The sequence below is a fragment of the Torulaspora globosa genome, chromosome 7 (genome assembly GCF_014133895.1).
Source record: "Torulaspora globosa chromosome 7, complete sequence".
NCBI classification, from domain to species: domain Eukaryota; kingdom Fungi; phylum Ascomycota; class Saccharomycetes; order Saccharomycetales; family Saccharomycetaceae; genus Torulaspora; species Torulaspora globosa.
Genome location: NC_050733.1, coordinates 829,674 through 847,479, shown reverse-complemented (window position 1 = coordinate 847,479; position 17,806 = coordinate 829,674). Strand labels below are relative to the sequence as shown.

The 17,806-nt window shown below is 49.4% G+C and overlaps 11 protein-coding genes and 1 non-coding gene across 12 annotated transcripts; 8 read left to right on the top strand and 4 right to left on the bottom strand.

The window, feature by feature from the left end:
- Positions 1-126: 126 nt before the first annotated feature.
- On the bottom strand, positions 127-681 carry MOG1 (Ran GTPase-binding protein MOG1; the record flags this gene model as incomplete). The annotated part of the gene is made up of 1 exon (XM_037285390.1): positions 127-681. The coding sequence occupies one exon, from the start codon at positions 679-681 to the stop codon at positions 127-129; it is 555 nt and encodes a 184-aa protein (XP_037141286.1).
- Positions 682-909: 228 nt separating this feature from the next.
- On the top strand, positions 910-3,969 carry UBA1 (E1 ubiquitin-activating protein UBA1; the record flags this gene model as incomplete). The annotated part of the gene is made up of 1 exon (XM_037285389.1): positions 910-3,969. One exon carries the CDS (start codon positions 910-912, stop codon positions 3,967-3,969), a length of 3,060 nt encoding a protein of 1,019 aa, XP_037141285.1.
- A 135-nt stretch (positions 3,970-4,104) lies between these two features.
- On the bottom strand, positions 4,105-7,881 carry STE6 (ATP-binding cassette a-factor transporter STE6; the record flags this gene model as incomplete). The annotated part of the gene is made up of 1 exon (XM_037285388.1): positions 4,105-7,881. One exon carries the CDS (start codon positions 7,879-7,881, stop codon positions 4,105-4,107), a length of 3,777 nt encoding a protein of 1,258 aa, XP_037141284.1.
- A 379-nt stretch (positions 7,882-8,260) lies between these two features.
- On the top strand, positions 8,261-8,908 carry OPI3 (bifunctional phosphatidyl-N-methylethanolamine N-methyltransferase/phosphatidyl-N-dimethylethanolamine N-methyltransferase; the record flags this gene model as incomplete). The annotated part of the gene is made up of 1 exon (XM_037285387.1): positions 8,261-8,908. One exon carries the CDS (start codon positions 8,261-8,263, stop codon positions 8,906-8,908), a length of 648 nt encoding a protein of 215 aa, XP_037141283.1.
- Positions 8,909-8,989: 81 nt separating this feature from the next.
- HG536_0Gtrna10T lies at positions 8,990-9,061 on the bottom strand. The gene has a single exon. It is a non-coding gene; the product is annotated as a tRNA-Thr (tRNA).
- Positions 9,062-10,590: 1,529 nt separating this feature from the next.
- HG536_0G04700 (class I SAM-dependent methyltransferase) lies at positions 10,591-11,457 on the top strand (the record flags this gene model as incomplete). The annotated part of the gene is made up of 1 exon (XM_037285386.1): positions 10,591-11,457. The coding sequence occupies one exon, from the start codon at positions 10,591-10,593 to the stop codon at positions 11,455-11,457; it is 867 nt and encodes a 288-aa protein (XP_037141282.1).
- Positions 11,458-11,659: 202 nt separating this feature from the next.
- Positions 11,660-12,373, top strand: CBT1 (Cbt1p; the record flags this gene model as incomplete). Its single annotated transcript, XM_037285385.1, has 1 exon — positions 11,660-12,373. The coding sequence occupies one exon, from the start codon at positions 11,660-11,662 to the stop codon at positions 12,371-12,373; it is 714 nt and encodes a 237-aa protein (XP_037141281.1).
- Positions 12,374-12,585: 212 nt separating this feature from the next.
- Positions 12,586-13,389, top strand: EMC3 (ER membrane complex subunit EMC3; the record flags this gene model as incomplete). The annotated part of the gene is made up of 1 exon (XM_037285384.1): positions 12,586-13,389. One exon carries the CDS (start codon positions 12,586-12,588, stop codon positions 13,387-13,389), a length of 804 nt encoding a protein of 267 aa, XP_037141280.1.
- Positions 13,390-13,609: 220 nt separating this feature from the next.
- Positions 13,610-14,767, top strand: NPA3 (GTPase NPA3; the record flags this gene model as incomplete). The annotated part of the gene is made up of 1 exon (XM_037285383.1): positions 13,610-14,767. The coding sequence occupies one exon, from the start codon at positions 13,610-13,612 to the stop codon at positions 14,765-14,767; it is 1,158 nt and encodes a 385-aa protein (XP_037141279.1).
- A 12-nt stretch (positions 14,768-14,779) lies between these two features.
- Positions 14,780-15,817, bottom strand: ADD66 (Add66p; the record flags this gene model as incomplete). The annotated part of the gene is made up of 1 exon (XM_037285382.1): positions 14,780-15,817. The coding sequence occupies one exon, from the start codon at positions 15,815-15,817 to the stop codon at positions 14,780-14,782; it is 1,038 nt and encodes a 345-aa protein (XP_037141278.1).
- A 309-nt stretch (positions 15,818-16,126) lies between these two features.
- LIA1 (deoxyhypusine monooxygenase) lies at positions 16,127-17,095 on the top strand (the record flags this gene model as incomplete). The annotated part of the gene is made up of 1 exon (XM_037285381.1): positions 16,127-17,095. The coding sequence occupies one exon, from the start codon at positions 16,127-16,129 to the stop codon at positions 17,093-17,095; it is 969 nt and encodes a 322-aa protein (XP_037141277.1).
- A 114-nt stretch (positions 17,096-17,209) lies between these two features.
- HAM1 (nucleoside triphosphate pyrophosphohydrolase HAM1) lies at positions 17,210-17,806 on the top strand (the record flags this gene model as incomplete). Its single annotated transcript, XM_037285380.1, has 1 exon — positions 17,210-17,806. The coding sequence occupies one exon, from the start codon at positions 17,210-17,212 to the stop codon at positions 17,804-17,806; it is 597 nt and encodes a 198-aa protein (XP_037141276.1).

The window sequence follows — 17,806 nt, the reverse complement described above, 5'->3', positions numbered from 1 at the left end:
TCGGCACCCCACTGAAGTCGAACCAACGTTTCAGACCGGCAGTTCAGTGTTGGGAATCTTCTACTGTTCATCATCTTGCTGAAGTCTAACCTAGTTATGTCCACATCGCACCGCACGAGGCATCGCCTATACAAACAGGGACTTATCTACTACTTTGAACTCAGATACCATCCTTAGGAGAAGCCTGTAGGCAGCCGCGATGGGTGCCGGGAGCTCCTGTCCGGCGAATGGTTCGTTCTGCGACCACGGCACATGGACCGTAATGACCACATCCGTAGCCACGTCTGCCAGTCGAATCAGCCCCACACAGAGCACCACAGTCTCGTTCAGCTCCCGCTTTCCCCACTTGTTCACGCTCTCAACGACCACACACGCCTGCTGATTGTCTGCCAGCTGTTCCAGTCTGGCAAATTTGACGTCGGACGAGCTATCGAAGCTTGCTATCTCCATGACGTGCTCCTTGAGTGCCTCGAAGTCGTCGCCTGCGTCCACACGCTCTAGCAGATCGATCACCACGCTCTCATTCTTCCCTAGGCCGTCGTCGTAGCTCTCGTCGTCCTGCCGACTGTTGACGTACACTTCTTGCGTGTCGGGCACTTCCCGCAACAGCGAGGCGTCCAGAAAACCGTCTGGCAGATAAGTGGTGATTGCGCCACCGTACAGACCAGCATTGGCACCCATAACAGCTTCTTAGAGCTCGCTAGGGCTACCTGAAGTTGGCCTCTTTACTATCTAATCGGCTTCAATAGCTTGCTGTTTGAAGCCGTTACCCGGATACTGTTGAGAGGTGGGCGGCCTCGGTGGCAAACCAGCAAGGAAGCACCCTGAATAAGACGAGTAAGTGGAGGATATTAGTGGCCAGCTAGTGGTCCAACAGGCCAGTAGTGCTACCGCAGTGACTGAGTAACTATGAGCGCCATTCCAGTTAACGGGGAGATCGATGAGGCCTTGTACTCGCGCCAGCTGTACGTCCTGGGGAAGGAGGCGATGCTGAAAATGCAGCACTCGAACGTGCTGGTGGTTGGTATGCGCGGTTTAGGTGTCGAGATTGCCAAGAACGTTGTTTTGGCTGGAGTGAAGTCATTGGCAGTGTACGATCCAGAGCCTGCTACGTTGCAGGACCTCTCTACGCAATTCTTCCTGACGGAGGCAGACTTGGGGAAACCTAGAGACCGAGTTTCGAGAGATAAGCTTGCGGAACTGAACTCTTATGTGCCGGTGAAGGTGCTGGAGAGTCTGCAAGATGATAGACAATTGCTGGAGTACGAAGTCGTAGTGGCAACCGACACTGTGTCTTTGAAGGAGAAGATCCTCTTGAACAATATCTGCCATGCCGCTGGCATCAAATTCATCTGTACCGAGACTCGTGGTTTGTTTGGAAGTGCATTTGTTGATCTAGGCGAAGACTTTACGGTCATTGACTCCACTGGTGAGGAGCCCCGTACGGGGATAGTCTCTGATATCGAGAGCGATGGTACTGTGACGATGTTGGATGAGAATAGACACGGTCTGGAGGACGGGAATTTCGTCAAGTTTTCCGAAGTGGAAGGCTTGGAGAAGCTAAACGATGGGACGCTCTTCAAGGTCGAAGTACTAGGTCCTTTCGCCTTTAAGATCGGATCAGTGGAGAAGTATGGCAAGTACAAGAAGGGAGGCTCATTCACCGAGGTCAAGGTTCCACAGAAGATGTCTTTCAAGTCTTTGCAAGAGAGTTTAGCGGCTCCAGAAATGCTGTATTCAGACTTCGCAAAGGTCGACAGAGCTGGCCAACTGCATTTGGGTTTCCAAGCCCTACAAAGGTTTTCAGACAGACACAACGGACGCTTACCAAGACCGATGAATGACGAAGATGCCGCAGAACTTGTTTCTCTAACTGCAGGCCTGGCCGCTGAGCAGCCAGATGTGCTAGGAGGAGCTGATGCAGAGATCAATGAGAATGTTATCAAAGAATTGGCTTATCAAGCGAGAGGTGATATACCAGGTATGGTGGCATTCTTCGGCGGTTTCATAGCCCAGGAAGTCCTAAAGGCCTGTTCAGGTAAGTTTACTCCTCTAAAGCAGTATATGTACTTTGATTGCCTCGAATCGCTACCTTCGCCTGAACAATATCCAAGAACAGAGCAAACTACTGCTGCTATAAACACACGTTACGACAACCAAATTGCAGTGTTTGGCCTTGAATTCCAAAAGAAAATTACCAATTTGACTGTGTTCCTAGTTGGCTCTGGAGCTATTGGGTGCGAAATGTTGAAGAACTGGGCGTTAATGGGACTCGGCTCAGGCGTTGAAGGTAAAATCATAGTAACGGACAATGATTCTATCGAAAAATCGAACTTGAATCGTCAATTTTTGTTCCGACCTAAGGATGTTGGAAGAAACAAGTCAGAAGTTGCCGCAGAAGCAGTCAGCGTCATGAATCCTGCTTTGAAAGGAAAAATAGAGGCTAAAATAGATAAAGTTGGTCCTGAGACCGAGAACATCTTCGATGACTCTTTCTGGCAAGGCTTGGACTTTGTTACCAATGCTTTGGACAATGTTGATGCTAGAACTTATGTGGATCGTCGTTGTGTCTTTTACAGGAAGGCACTGTTGGAGTCTGGTACGCTAGGTACAAAAGGAAACAGTCAGGTAATTATACCAAGACTCACCGAATCATATTCATCCTCCAGGGATCCCCCCGAGAAGTCCATCCCGCTCTGTACGTTGCGTTCTTTCCCGAATAAGATTGATCACACCATTGCATGGGCTAAATCACTATTCCAAGGCTACTTTGCCGATGCTCCAGAAAATGTGAATCTCTATCTGACACAGCCAAACTTCGTAGAACAAACAATGAAGCAAAGCGGCGATGTTAAATCTGTTCTTGAGACCATTTATGAGGCGCTTAACGAGAAACCAGCCACTTTCGATGATTGTATCAAATGGGCCAGATTGGAATTTGAGAAAAAGTTCAACCATGACGTGAAGCAACTCTTGTATAACTTTCCCAGAGATGCCAAAACATCGAGTGGTGAACCATTCTGGTCAGGACCAAAAAGAGCACCAACTCCATTGGAATTCGACATCAATAACGATGATCACTTTGATTTCATCGTAGGGGGAGCCAACCTTCGTGCCTTCAATTACGGGCTAGTTGGCGATTCTGGTACGCCAGACAAGGCCGCTTATGCGACTGTGCTTGAAAATGTGAAAATCTCCGACTTCACACCCAGATCGGATATTAAAATTCAGGTCAACGACGATGACCCTGATCCGAATGCAGATGGTCTCGATGGTATTGACTCATTAAAGGCCTTCGCATCTACATTACCGGATCCGATCACCCTGACAGATTTTCGGATGATCCCCGTAGAGTTTGAGAAAGATGATGATACCAACCACCACATCGAATTTATTACTGCCTGTTCAAACTGTAGGGCTCAAAACTATTTCATTGAAACGGTCGATCGTCAAAGGACAAAATTCATCGCTGGACGTATCATTCCCGCCATTGCAACGACCACTTCTTTAGTGACAGGACTAGTCAACTTGGAGCTTTATAAAGTTGCTGATGGAAAGACTGATATCGAACAGTACAAAAATGGGTTCGTAAATCTGGCCCTACCTTTTTTCGGTTTCTCTGAACCAATTGCCTCTCCAAAGGGAAGTTACAATGGCAAAAGTTATGATAAGATATGGGATCGTTTCGATGTTCAAGGTAATGTTAAGCTAAGTGATTTGATAAAGCATTTTCAAGACAAAGAAGGTCTAGAGATTACTATGCTCTCCTACGGAGTGTCCCTCTTATACGCTTCTTTTTTCCCGCCAAAGAAACTAAAGGAAAGACTAAATCTCTCTATTACAGATTTGGTTAAATTTATCACGAAAGCTGATGTACCTCCACATGTTCGCACCATGATTTTGGAAATATGTGCAGATGATAAGGAGGGCGAGGATATAGAGGTTCCTTTCATAACTATTCACTTATGAATGCTTCGACAGACTGAGTACTTGATGATTAGGCAGTAGATTGATAATTAATTATATTATAAATTTCACTTAACAATAAAGCTTGCGAGTTACTGTTAATGTAAATGAGTGCTGAATTAAAAGTCTGATAATGTTCTAGTAATGACTGGATACAAGGGTCTGAAAGGCTTTATTCTGCATGTAAAGATTTTCAAAGCTTCCTTTGCCGGCTACTTTACGGTTTTTCAGGAAAACCAGTTCACTGCAGGCCTTCATCATGTCCACATTGTGCGTTATAGAGATCGTCAAGCGAGCCGGTGGACCTTCCCTGACGATATGATTGATAATATGTGAGCTTTCTGGGTCCAAAGCTGAAGTACACTCATCAAGGATCAAGATCCTTGGTTTGCGGAGTAATGCCCTAGCTATACAAAGCCTTTGAGCTTGTCCGCCTGATAGTAAATCCTGATCTATCGGAGCATCTAACCCCAACGGCAAATTCTTAATGAAATCGTGTATTCCAACATACTTCAGGAGATCATATATTTCGACTTCGAGTACCTCTCTCATCAAACCGTAGACTAGATTTTCCCTGACTGAGCCGGGAAATAGAGTTGGTCTTTGTTCGACGACAGCAATTTGGCTACGCAAATCCCGTGTATTCCAATCATTGATATTCTTGTTTTCTATTTGGATGGTTCCAGATTCAGCTTCATGCAGTTTAGTGAGAAGTGTGATTAACGTAGACTTACCAGATCCCGATTCGCCAACTATGCCAACCGTCGTACCTGCTGGGAGCTCTAAGCTCAAGTTATCGAAGATATTAATCGAAGGCGACGTATGATAGGCGAAAGTCAAATTCTTTATGGAGATAACGGTGGGCAGATCCTCAATCTCGCCAGTAGCTGGTAGGCTGTCTTGTGCGCTTGAAACACGTTTAGTTTCTCTTATCATTCTGAAAACAAAGTCCGCAGCTCTCTGTCCTCGACTGATATCTGGTATTTGGTTGACCAGTGTATTGCTTGTCATTATTGTAAATAGCAGTAGAGTGAGGGTTTCGAACATCTTGTTTGTCGTGTATTGACCTTTGAATACTAGTGTCAATGCATAATAAAACAGGATTGCCTGGATACACATCGTTAGAGCCTCTAGAACTGCAATTCCTAAGCCGGTGGATAAGGCACGCCGTGAAGCTATTTTTGCCATCTTTTCTTCAAGCTTCGAATATCGCTCAAGAAAAGATGCTTCAAGATGAAGCCGCCTAATCGTCTTTATTCCGTTAGTTATTTCGTATAGTAAATTTTCGAGGTCTGCAACTGCTGTCTTGTACTGGGTCTCCTGCTTCTGTAGAAGCATGCCATAAAATGCAGAAAAGAAAATGATGAGTGGAAATGTGGATATGCACACTAGACTAAGTTTCCATCCACTTACGAGCGCCCACACGAGACCTACCGATGATACTACCATAAAAGTGGAAACGGTACTCACAAAATCTGAAGCCAAAGCTCTTGCGTCACGTAAATCATTCAGCAACAAAGCCGAAACTTCTGACGCCTTGTTGGTTTCTCTTGCGAACCATTTTAGTTGTGCCATATTAATTCCTTGCATAACTTCATTTCTCAGCTGTTGGATCCAGCATTCGCTACAATACCCCAACAGGAAGTCCTTTGCAAAGTTAAAGATGGCATCTGCAGCCGCCATCCCGATTACTATCAGGGACCACTTCAGCAGATAACCGTCTGATCCCACCCCATTCTCTTGAGGAGCAATTCCATTCAGAAGATAGCTAAAAGTATAGGAGAATATAGGATTGGCAGCCCCTGCTATGAGCGAGCACAAAACTCCTAAAAGAAGCAATATTCTTCTTCGTCTCAGCATGAACATTCGTTTCAATATTAAATGAATGGGAACTAGCGTTTGGTTGTCCTTCAGCGAAATTGATGGGATCTTCTCGGATTGCTCGCCGACCAAAACCCTTTGCCTTGTTTTCCTTGACCTAGAGTAGCTAGTATAAGCCATGCATGATTCTGGATCTTGGGAGAAATAACTTACTTCTTTCTCGGTCCTTGGAGTTTCAGCTTCAAAATCTATCACGCTTTCGAATACCTTGTGTTTCACATCAGTTGGTGTTTCAACAGATGTTAATTGTGAACTAATATCGGTGTCGTTCTCCTCGTCGTGATGCAAATGTTTCCAAGTGTAAAAATTCGTGGAAGAATCGATATTTAACTGGCCACCGTAACCTTGTTCGATGCATGCGCCTTGATCGATTATGTAACAGTAATCGTCGGGTCCTACCTGATCCAGCTCATGTGTCAGGATGATAGTCGTTTTGTCTTCCCTATGGGCTCTTATAGCCTTTATGATCAATGAGCGTTGTAAAACATCAAGAGCTGATACCGCTTCATCCAGGATAAGTACAGGGGGGTCCTTTATTAGCGCTCGTGCGATAGCCACCTTTTGCTGCTGTCCCCCACTGAGCGATAAACCACCATTTCCTACCACGGTGGATAGCCCGTCATCCAGATCATGGATGAACCTTTCGAGCAACGATATCCTGCAGACCAGTTTCACCAGTTCTGCTTCATCCTTGCGCTTACTTTCGTCCAGGCCTATGGCAATATTGTCTCGCAAAGTTCCGTTGAAAATGGTGCAGCGTTGCTCGACTACTGTAATGCTTTTAATCAGAGATTCTTGGTCAAGGTAGCCAATATCTGTGCCATCAACACATATAGATCCATTTTGGAATGCATAGAATTTCAACAGTAAATTGGCCAGGGAAGATTTGCCTGACCCCGACTTGCCAAGAATGAAGGTGGTCTTTCCCGCTGTAAAGTTCAGTGATAGCTTTCGAAGGACTTGTTCTTGTGGTCTGCTTGGATATGTGAAATCGACGTCCTTGAAACATATATCTCCTCTGAGTCTACCCGCCGGCGCAAATTGAGGCCCGGATTGCTGAGCGGGCAATACCTGGGAGGTCTCCAAGAACTTTGAGATCTGATTCGCGGCCACTGTTCCCTTCTGCCAGTAGACCAATTGATGGAGAGCACCATTGATGGTGGAGCCTAACAATATGCACGAGTGGAAACAGGTGATCACATCACCGACCGTCAAGCGCCCTTTGCGGATCATCGTGGATCCAAACCAAAATGCCTGTACAAACATTGCCAACGTCAAGAATCTGAGCACGCCTGTATTAAGCGACGCATACAGACACATTCTGATGAAACTCTCGGCGCTTCTCTGGATGCAACCCTTGAACTTCTGCACCTCGCGCAACTCCGTCCCAGACAGCCTGATGAACTGAGCAGCGTTCACCGACCAATCCACCAGCTGCGACGCCTTACTGATCTGCTCGTTCTCCCGGTCAGCATATTTCTGAACCAATCGCGAAAAGAAGTAGGTGCACGCTATTATCAGCGGAGCCGAACAGAGTGTCACCAACGTCAGAGACCACGAAGCGTGGAAACAAGTGCCTATGAGCGCTGCGATCGTCACCAGACTCCGGATGAGCACCGCAGAAGCCTCAGCGGAGCTGGCCCGCAGCTCTTCCACGCTCCGATTCAGCTGTGTGAATTTTCCAGCCAAGTCTTCCCTCGCGTCGTACCATTCGAACGCATTTGCCAAATAGCTGTCAAGCAGCCTCCGTCTGACGCTGAAGCCCTGCCGTTCCCCCAAAGCCATCCAGCAGTATATGCTAGCCCACACTACGGGCAGCGAAGCTGCCCCGAGAGCCATGATCGCCATCGAGCGCCTGACAATCTCGCCACCGACATCGTCTCCCTCGGCAAAATTCGCCAGCAGATTGAACACCCGCCCCGTGAGAACCGCCATAACCGGGGGCAGCACACCTGCTGCCCCCGTGGAAATCACCATCGACACCACCAGCAGCCAACTCTTCCGGAAATTCACAAACCTATATATCCCGATCATTTTTTTTCACCTCGAATTACTGTCATCAGCGTTAGAAACTGCACCAGGCCCGTTGACGGACCTCTCGACCGCTTTAAATATTCTCAGGCACCCTCCAAACCCCATCCTGGCATTCTACCCAGCAGTGACACACCGGTGTCATACTACCATTTACTGTCGTTTCACCGTCAGAGTTGTATGGCGCCAGTGTGTCGTTGCCGCTTCCAGTAAGCACAATGTTGGCCCCAACGCTCTGGATCACGTGATCCTGGTCACCCATACATTTTCACATGGGCAGGTGTCAGCGATGGGCGAACTGGCGAGCTGTTTATAAGCAGAGGAAAGTGCAGTGTATGGATGGCGAACGGTTCTCCAGCAGTGGAGACATCTGAGTGTGGCAATGAGTTGTAAGTGGAATTCAATTGAGCCTGCGTGCTTGAAGGGCTCTCTGGCGAGTGTTTTGCAGTCGATCGAGTTTGACCAGAAGTGGTTTAAAATCGCTCTGTTCTTTGTCGGGTTTAACCCGGTTTTCTGGAACGTCGTGGCTCGTCTGGAGTACCGTACGCATTTTCTGACTAGGCTAGCCGGCGGTGCCAAGCGGGGCTGCTATCTTCTTGCGTTCACGATCTTTAGTCTAGGGGTAGCACGGGACCTGTGTTTCGAGTGGGCGTTGCGTTCGCAGCCGGTTTCTGCCGTGTTGGACCAGGAGCTCGTCAGGAACGCCGGACGCGTGTGTATTGGCGTGGGACAGGTGTTGGTGGTCACGTCGATGTATCAGCTGGGCGTCACGGGCACGTATCTGGGGGACTACTTCGGGATCTTGATGGATCACATTGTCACAGCGTTCCCCTTCAACGTGTCGAACAACCCCATGTATCAGGGCTCGACGCTCTCGTTTCTGGGCTACTCTCTGCTGCAGGGCAAGCCTGCAGGCCTGGTGATCACGCTGTTTGTTCACACCATGTACAGTGTGGCGTTGAAGTTCGAGGAGCCCTTCACGGCCAAGATCTACGCCCAGAGAGATGCTCAGAGGGCTAAAAAAGAGTAGTAGTGTTATCTATAGTTGTCTATACCTCTTCAACGACCTGTTTTCAGCTTGTTTGGTTTGTTGGGCGAAGAGAAAAAAGAATGCCTCCTGTGGGAATTGAACCCACGATCCCCGCATTACGAGTGCGATGCCTTACCACTTGGCCAAAGAGGCTTTATTTGCTGTTGAGATTTGGGGAAGAGGAGGCCCCCAAGTCATCTAATACTTGACTAAAGCAGAGCAGACTTCGGTATGTATGAGGCTGGGAACCTAGTGAGAAGAATTATCAGAGCAGCATGACGATCGTGCTGCCTATCACGGTCTTTCTTCAGGCCGTGTGGACCACGCAAAGGATTATCATAGGTCATTCGCGGAGGTGTCATTAAGTCGTGCTGAGCACACACTTAGGAGACGCCAGCGCGACCCCACATACGATGGCTACTTTGGAAACGACTGGTTTGGCGGCTATATGACCGCTGCTTTTGGCGGAGTAACTTACTCAAGTTTTGCAATGAAGATGACCATGACATCGTCACCCATACGGAAGCCGTCAAGACCCACCTGATAATGGCAATATAGCACTCCCAGCGGGTGGCCATAGACTAAGAAAGGAACGGAAGAGAAACGGCTTCCTTAACTGCTACCGTACTATCATTGCACGCAGCGCTACTGGCCTTGACACAAGTAGGCGGCCACGTTAAATACCACACTTACCAAGGGAGGGGGATCGACCCAGATGTAAGCTGAGAATACCGTTCGAGTATGGGAGATGTTACATGACTAGCAGCCGAAGGAGTAACTGCTATGTCAATCAAAGTAACTCCGAGGGTACGGCGGCTCAATCAGCTCACAAATCAATAGGCGTAATCAGGCAGGAAACCGGAGCCTGGGGGCGAGAAGAAGGTGAAAACGTCAGTCTGGGACCGTAGGCCGAGGAAGGATGACGATCACATCCCAAGAAGCCTACCACTGGGCGTGGCATGAAGCTGTACCGAGATGTGGTGAAGTAAATAAGCGGCACCGGCGAAATGCAATAATCGTGAAATAGTTGTATGATGGCGAGATATATCCCAACGACGGCACCAGATGGCTAAGGAATAGTCAATTACGATATTCTGGGCCCTGAAGTGGAATATGACAGCGGTGAACACTTGAAGTTCCGAATGAACAAACTACCGATAAACTGCTCTAGCTGGGAATACCGTAACGGACGACTTCAGGATGAACAAGGTCTTCGAAAGAAGACTTAGTCATGGATAAGGACGAGTTGACAGACAGGTACTAGGGATGCAAAAAGTCATAGGACTCATCCTATGTCGCCCAGAAATCTGCAAGAATTAGAAAAAGATAGTAAGCAGTTCAGAGCCGCAAGTTGTTGTCGTCCGATTTCTTCGACAAGGAGCTCTGGAACAGACTCGAGAGAAGTAGAAGACATGCGCCCGGAAGCTCTTCAAGCAGTTCTTACATGGAGATTCGTACAATAGGGACTATCGGCTGCTCGGCCCGCCACGGCCGCCAGACGTCCGTCACGACCAAGGTCGAATCCGCGGAATCAAGACCAGATCACCCGGCCAACTATTCCATCCCTAACCTCGCCGAGGCAAACGGACCTGCGAGAGCTCTTGCAACGGAATATATCTACTATCTACTGCGCTCTCTCCCACTCCCAGCGTTCTGCGGTGTTTGCACGCCACACACCAAACATGGCCGAACCGGACCACTCAACCTACAAGCAGGGCTACTCCACTCACACGGTCGCCAACCACCAGCGACGCACCGCAGAGGACGACGCCGCCTTTGTCCTTCCCCACATCAACAGAAGGTCCGTTCTGTTGGACGTCGGCTGTGGCCCTGGCACCATCACCTCCGGCTTTGCCAAGTACGCGCCCGAGGGCGCGGTCATCGGAGTTGATATCTCCGCCGACGTGCTCGAGAAAGCCCGGGGGCTGGCGGCCGACGCCGGCATCCCGGCCTCGGGCCCGGGCTCCGTCACTTTCGAGCTGGGTAACGTGCTCGACACACTCCCCTACCCGGATAATACCTTTGACGTGGTCTTCTGTTCGCAGGTGCTGGGCCACTTCCCGTCCGCAGACCAGGTTGTCAGGGCACTGACCGAGATGCGGCGCGTGCTCAAGCCCGGCGGTCTGCTGGCCGCGCGCGAGGCGGCGTTCCAGCACTTCTCGCCCCAGGGGCTCGACCTCGACCGGCTCTGGACGCAGAACCTAGGCCGCGCGCTGCGCGGCCCGCAGGGCGGCAGCACCGAGAGCATCGGTGCGGGCCTGCCTGCGTTGTTCCGCCGCGCCGGATTTACCGACGACGGCGGCAAGATGGTGGTGGGCGCGGGGACGTCGGTGATTGCCGGCCGCGAAGCGCGGGGCTGGATCGCCAGGCGCGCTGCGGGCCAGCTGCAGCCCGGTGACCCTTTCCGCCAGAGCTGGCTCCGCGCTGGCATCACGCAGCAGGAGATACAGGAGACGTTGCGGGCCGTGGAGACGTGGGCCGAGACGGAGGACGCGTGGTTTGTTGCGTTGCAGTGCGAGATGCGGGCCTGGAAAGTAGCGCTTGACTGAGCAGACAATTTCTAGTGTTTATATAAGTTAAGGTGTGTCTGCAAGTTGTTTGCCTATCGCTTTCTAACTGTTTGTTTCTGTCTTGTTCGCTTCGCTCTTGGCTCGCTTTTTGTCGCCTAAACATAAAAACACTGCATCTTGTCTTATGTAGTATATCGATGAGCGACAACTCGAGCGCTTTTGCAGAGACTACGTCGCTAGAATGGGTCCAGTGACTCGAGCAAGCACTCTCAGAGGGCAGAGAAAGATCTTTGACTCGCTCGGAGCTCCTAGTTTTGCGTACAGATATCAGCTTTATGATAGGGACACCGTTGGCACACTGGAACAGAAATTGGCAGAGCGGATCGCCGCAGCAAAGTACGATTGGTTCTTCCAAAACCACAGCAGCATGCTGCTGTTTGAATGGCCCAGCGACAGAACCGTCGACAGAGACTATTACTGGCGTGAATTCGCAAACTGTGTGAACAGGACGTTCGACGGAGACTCAGCGACTACTTTTCTTTCGGACAAGCTGAGCAATGAAGCGCTGGATAGTTGTCTGGGCACTCCAATCGCGTCTGGACGCGCTGAGCACCGTTGCATGTTTCAAAAGGGACTGGAGGCAAGGTCGCTAGCCAAACTCGTGGACTCGGTAGCTCAGAACGCAAGCGGGCTGAGGCTGAAGGCGCTGGCGTTCCGCCTGGAGTCCGAGGGCGAGAAGCACTCCAACAACTTTGTCGCTTCCCTGCAGCCCGTCTTGGAGGAGTCTATGAACATGTACAGAGACATACACTACGAAAAGCTCCTGAAAATAGCCAGGCAGGCCAAGAGCGATAATTCTGCGAAGGACGTTCTGGCGAAACTGGCCGAGAACGATCTGACCTCGCCGAGGTTGGTGCGCGACGGCAGCTGGCTAATGTTCGCGAGCCTAAAGTAACAGAGAGAGGCATCCGCGAGCAGACCGAGGATAGAGCAAGGTTTGGAGAGCATACAGCACACCGAGACCGTGTCGTTGAACAGTAATTGGGCTTATACTGCATTGACAGCTGGACCACGTGACCTCAGCCAGGTGTCTAGCATTTAGCATACTTAAGCAGAACAAGACGGGACGGTTACGACTTGGAGAGGTAAGAGCCAGGGAATCGCGCAATGCTAGCCGATTATTGGTCATGGCTGCTCACGGGCTCGGCTGGTGCGGTTGCTGAGCTGACTTTGGATCCCAAACTTAAATACTGGGTTCTGCTGCCCATTTCGATTGTCATGGTCTTGGCAGGCGTTCTCCGTCAGTACATTATGGATCTGATCGGGCCCAAAACGAGCGGAATGCCCCGAGTCAAGATAACTGAGACCCAATACCTCAATAAGGCGCAGGCTTTTCTGGGCAATGGGTCGAACCTCTCAGAAGAATCATTCCGTGCGAGACAAGAATATTTAACGCTAACGCTGTCTGAGGGTAAGTTTCTGGTGAAGACTGCTGCAGAAAATGGCCAAGTGCAGAATCCCTTCAATGATCCAAACATCTCGGATGCCATGATGAACATGGCCAAGGGGAACCTGGCAAGTTTTATTCCGCAAACGATAATTATGTGGTGGGTTAACCATTTCTTCGCTGGCTTTGTGCTTATGAAGCTACCATTCCCGCTCACACCGAGATTTAAGGAAATGTTGCAGAGCGGTGTCATGACCTCAGACCTGGATGTCCGCTGGGTCAGCAGCATATCGTGGTATTTCATATCAGTTTTAGGTCTGAACCCGGTTTACAACCTCATCCTGTCAAATCCAAACGAAGATCAGCTGGGGATCATGCAGCAGCAGGATCCTATGGGAGGCATGCCGGGCCAGCCTCAGCCAGAAGCCATCGCCAAGAGTCTCGCCAGCGATCTGACAATCGCCCAGCATGAAAGCTGTTTTGAAAACATCGAACAAAGAGTGCTCGACAAGTACTCGAAGTGAGCAGCAATGCAAAGATCGCATTGGACACCACTATAGTTTGATATTCATTAGTTAATCGCTTCTTGGTAGCTTTCTCTTTAGGCATCACATACAACGAATACTACGCAATACTTGGAATATCGAACTTTAAAGTCATCTCATCGAATGGTTTGAACACCAGTTAAAAGCCGAACTGCGGCCCAAATAGCAGCTTTTAACGACGCCAGTATCAAGATTGAAGATGCCCCTCAGTACAGTTATTTGCATTGGTATGGCCGGCTCCGGTAAAACCACTTTCATGCAGCGTTTGAATTCGCACTTGCGAAGCAAAAAGAATGCACCGTATGTGATCAATCTGGACCCCGCTGTGCTGAAAATTCCTTATGGAGCCAATATCGATATTAGGGACTCTATAAAGTACAAAAAAGTGATGGAAAATTATCAGTTAGGTCCAAACGGTGCCATCGTTACAAGTCTCAACTTATTCAGCACCAAGATTGACCAAGTCATCAAACTTGTCGAGAGCAAGAAAGAGAAATTTCAACACTGCATAATAGACACTCCAGGCCAAATTGAATGTTTCGTTTGGAGCGCATCAGGCTCAATAATAACGGAGTCATTTGCATCAACTTTTCCAACTGTCATTGCGTACATCGTGGACACACCTAGGAATACATCCCCAACGACGTTTATGAGCAATATGCTCTATGCTTGTTCTATCCTTTACAAGACCAAGCTGCCCATGATTGTTGTGTTCAATAAGACAGACGTTTGCAAGGCTGATTTTGCCCGCGATTGGATGACAGATTTCGAGGCGTTCCAAACTGCTCTAAGAGACGATGAAGATTCCAACGGCACTTCAGGCATGGGTTCCGGCTACATGAACTCTTTAGTGAACTCCATGTCCCTAATGTTGGAAGAGTTTTACTCGCAGCTGGATATGGTGGGTGTCTCGAGTCATACCGGCGAAGGGTTCGATGATTTTTTGAAAGCCGTTGATGACAAGGTTGGTGAATACGAGGAGTACTACAAGGCTGAGAGAGAAAGAATCTTGAAAGCGAAGGAGGAGGAAGCAAAGAGAAGAAAGGAAAAATCGCTTGACGGGTTAATGAAGGACTTATCCCTCAACCAGAAGACCCAGCCACACAAAGATACTGATGATGGCGCCGATGTGCTGAGTGATTTCGAGGAGGGCGACGACGATGGTTTGGTCGAAAGAGATGAAGATGAAGGCGCGGAAAGAGAATACACTTTTCCGGGTGAGGAACGGACCCAAGGTGAAGTTAATGAAAGAAGTGCACCAGATCTGCAGAGAAGATACCAAGAGGCATTTGAAAACATGGCAAAGGATGCAGGTAGTAAAACCGCGGAGAATATCGCCAACTATATAAGGAACTGAAATAGATTACTCTCAAACGAAAACACCCTCATCATAGGAGGAAGGAATTGGCCGCGAACCGTAGACACCTTTCCACGACACGGGAGGTGTATGATTCACTATTTTGCCGAGCGAAGCGATAATATGGGGTAGATGATCGCACAGCAGATGCGCATCCTCTGAGTTATCGCCTTCATGGACATATGCGCTGCAATATCTGATACGCTTCAAAGTAGGCAGGGAGGCATTAAGGATATGATACGCGAAGTTAAACACCTGCTGTTTAGTCGTAATCTCTTGCTGGATGCTTCCGGCGGAGAACGTGAACAAAGAGCAAGGCAGGCTCGAAGCAGATCTTTCGTTCAAGTTCAAACTCTGCTGAAAATTGCGTATGATATCGGTCACAGATCCGACCTCACAGGTCCCATCTGAAATGAAATTACTGCTTGTTCTGGACGACAGCGTCGTCGCTTCCGCCACATCTTGATCTAAACTGCCAAAAGAGTCCAACAACACTACGTCTTCAATATCGTGTGCCTCGATCAGTGGTATGATCACATCCTTCACATAATTGTTCAGATAGCCCCGAATCACAGGGGTGCGCTGTTGCAGCACATAAACATCCTTGGATTGATTATAAAACAATTCCAACGCAGTCGAGTACGTCTTCTCTGGTGCACTTTTCTTGAACAGCACTGGCTCCGGCTGATCTAACACATAGTCCAGCGGTCCCACGAAAGGATGTAAGTGTGTAGAGTCTACCGACCTAACGAAGCTGAACTCCGACGACAGTGAATGCAGAAGCAGATCAACGGTCAATTGAGGAACATTACCGGTTGAAACCAGTGGAACTACCAGAGTGGGTGCCATAATGCAGAACAATATCCACCTTTTCCAAGAGAGACTTAAACTGAGCAAATGGTGCAATCGACTCGATTTTTGCAATACCTTAAGGTCAACCGAGTCAATGCGAGCGCAAGTCAGTTTACAGACGGTGCAACAAACAGAAGCCTGGTCCAGAGCTGCGACGATTCGCTGAGATTTATACCCTTCACGCATTTTCTCCAGCATTTCCGCCAGCTCAGAGAGCTTCACCGTTTACCAAGAAAAGAGCACCGCACTTTAATCGACGCCATACAAGATTGCTGCCAGAGAGCAGCTACAGCCAAGCAATGCCCAGTATTCTGGCTCGACAGCACATATGTCGTTTAAATGTCTGCCAGTACCACTAAGCAAGCTCATCGCGATGAGCTGCAGCGAAAAATTTTTATCTCGAACTTAATCTACAACAGTTGGAGTTTAATAAAAGCACTGCAATTGCCACTTTGGCGTCTCTCTTCCATCGTCGCTGAATCACCGTAAATTTAGGAACCTATTGAGATGTCAACGGATTTCGAAAGACACTTCCAAGAGTCGGTAGACGGCTGCTCGCTGGAGTCGTTGAGAGACATCCTGGTCAATAAATCTGGGAATGCTGAGCTGGCCAACCGGTTCAGAGCGTTGTTTAACCTGAAATGCGTGGCTGAGGAGTTCGAAAAAAGGCCTGAGGAGGCTAGAAAGGCCGTGGATTACATCTCAGAAGCATTCGGCGACTCGAGTGAGCTTTTGAAGCACGAAGTGGCGTATGTGCTGGGTCAAACCAAGAACATGCACTCCGTTACTGCGTTGAGAAAGGCTACTTTGGACCAGAACCAGCAATGCATGGTCAGACATGAGGCAGCAGAGGCGCTTGGAGCGCTTGGCGACAAGGACTCTCTGGATGTGTTGGAAGAAGGGTACAAGAACGATCCATCTCTGGCCGTCCGGGAGACCTGCGAGCTGGCCATCAACAGAATCAGGTGGCAGCACAGCGACGCTAGGGAGCGCGAGAACCTGCAGCAATCCTTGTATTCCAGCATAGACCCTGCCCCACCGCTGGCGTTGGACAAAGATTACAAAGTGGACGAATTGAAGTCGATCCTGAACGACACTGAGAAGCCGCTGTTCGAGAGATACAGAGCGATGTTCAGATTACGAGACGTGGGCACCGACGAGGCTGCGCTGGCCCTGGCGACCGGTTTCGACGATGAGTCCGCGCTGTTCAAGCACGAGATCGCCTACGTGTTTGGTCAAATGGGCAATAAAGTCGTTGTGCCAAAACTGATCGAAGTGCTTGGACGTAAGAAGGAGGCTCCTATGGTGAGACACGAGGCAGCCGAGGCTCTGGGTGCAATTGCCTCAGACGACGTTCTGCCCGTCCTGAAATCCTACTTGAACGACGAGGTTGACGTCGTCAGAGAGTCCGCCATCGTGGCTCTAGACATGTACGAGTACGAGAACAGCAACGAGCTGGAGTATGCCCCAGCCTGAGCCGTGTTACGTATGTTTAACTAGTTTTCCTGTGGTATATAGAGGTACTTTAACGTTGGTGGGCTGCTACGACCGAAAAACTCTACTAGACCAGCCAAGATACAGCGAGACAGGATGGCAACCAACGAGATCATCTTCATCACTGGCAATGAGAACAAGCTGAAGGAAGTGCAGATGATTCTGGCACCCGATGCGTCCCAAACGAACGCCTCCTTTGTTCTGGTAAACCGAGCATTAGATTTGGACGAGGTCCAGGGCGTCGATCTCGAGGAAATCGCCCTACACAAGTGCAAGCAAGCCGCAGCCATCGTTGGACCAGGCCGCCCCGTGTTCGTGGAGGACACAGCACTATGTTTCGACGAGTTTAACGGACTTCCAGGCGCATATATCAAATGGTTTGTCAAGAGCATGGGACTCGCCAAGATAGTCAAGATGCTCGAGCCCTTCGAGAACAAGGACGCCCAGGCAGTAACAACTATCGCCTACGCCGACGGGGAGGGCACATACCACACCTTCCAGGGCATCACCAGAGGCCGAATCGTCGATTCCAGAGGTCCCACGACGTTTGGCTGGGATTCGATCTTCGAGCCGCTTGAAGCACAGGGCGCAACCTACGCAGAGATGCACAAGAAAGCCAAAAACCTGATCTCCCAGAGAGGCAGGGCGTTCGCCAAGTTCAAGCAGCACCTGCTGGACCAGGCAAACCGCTGA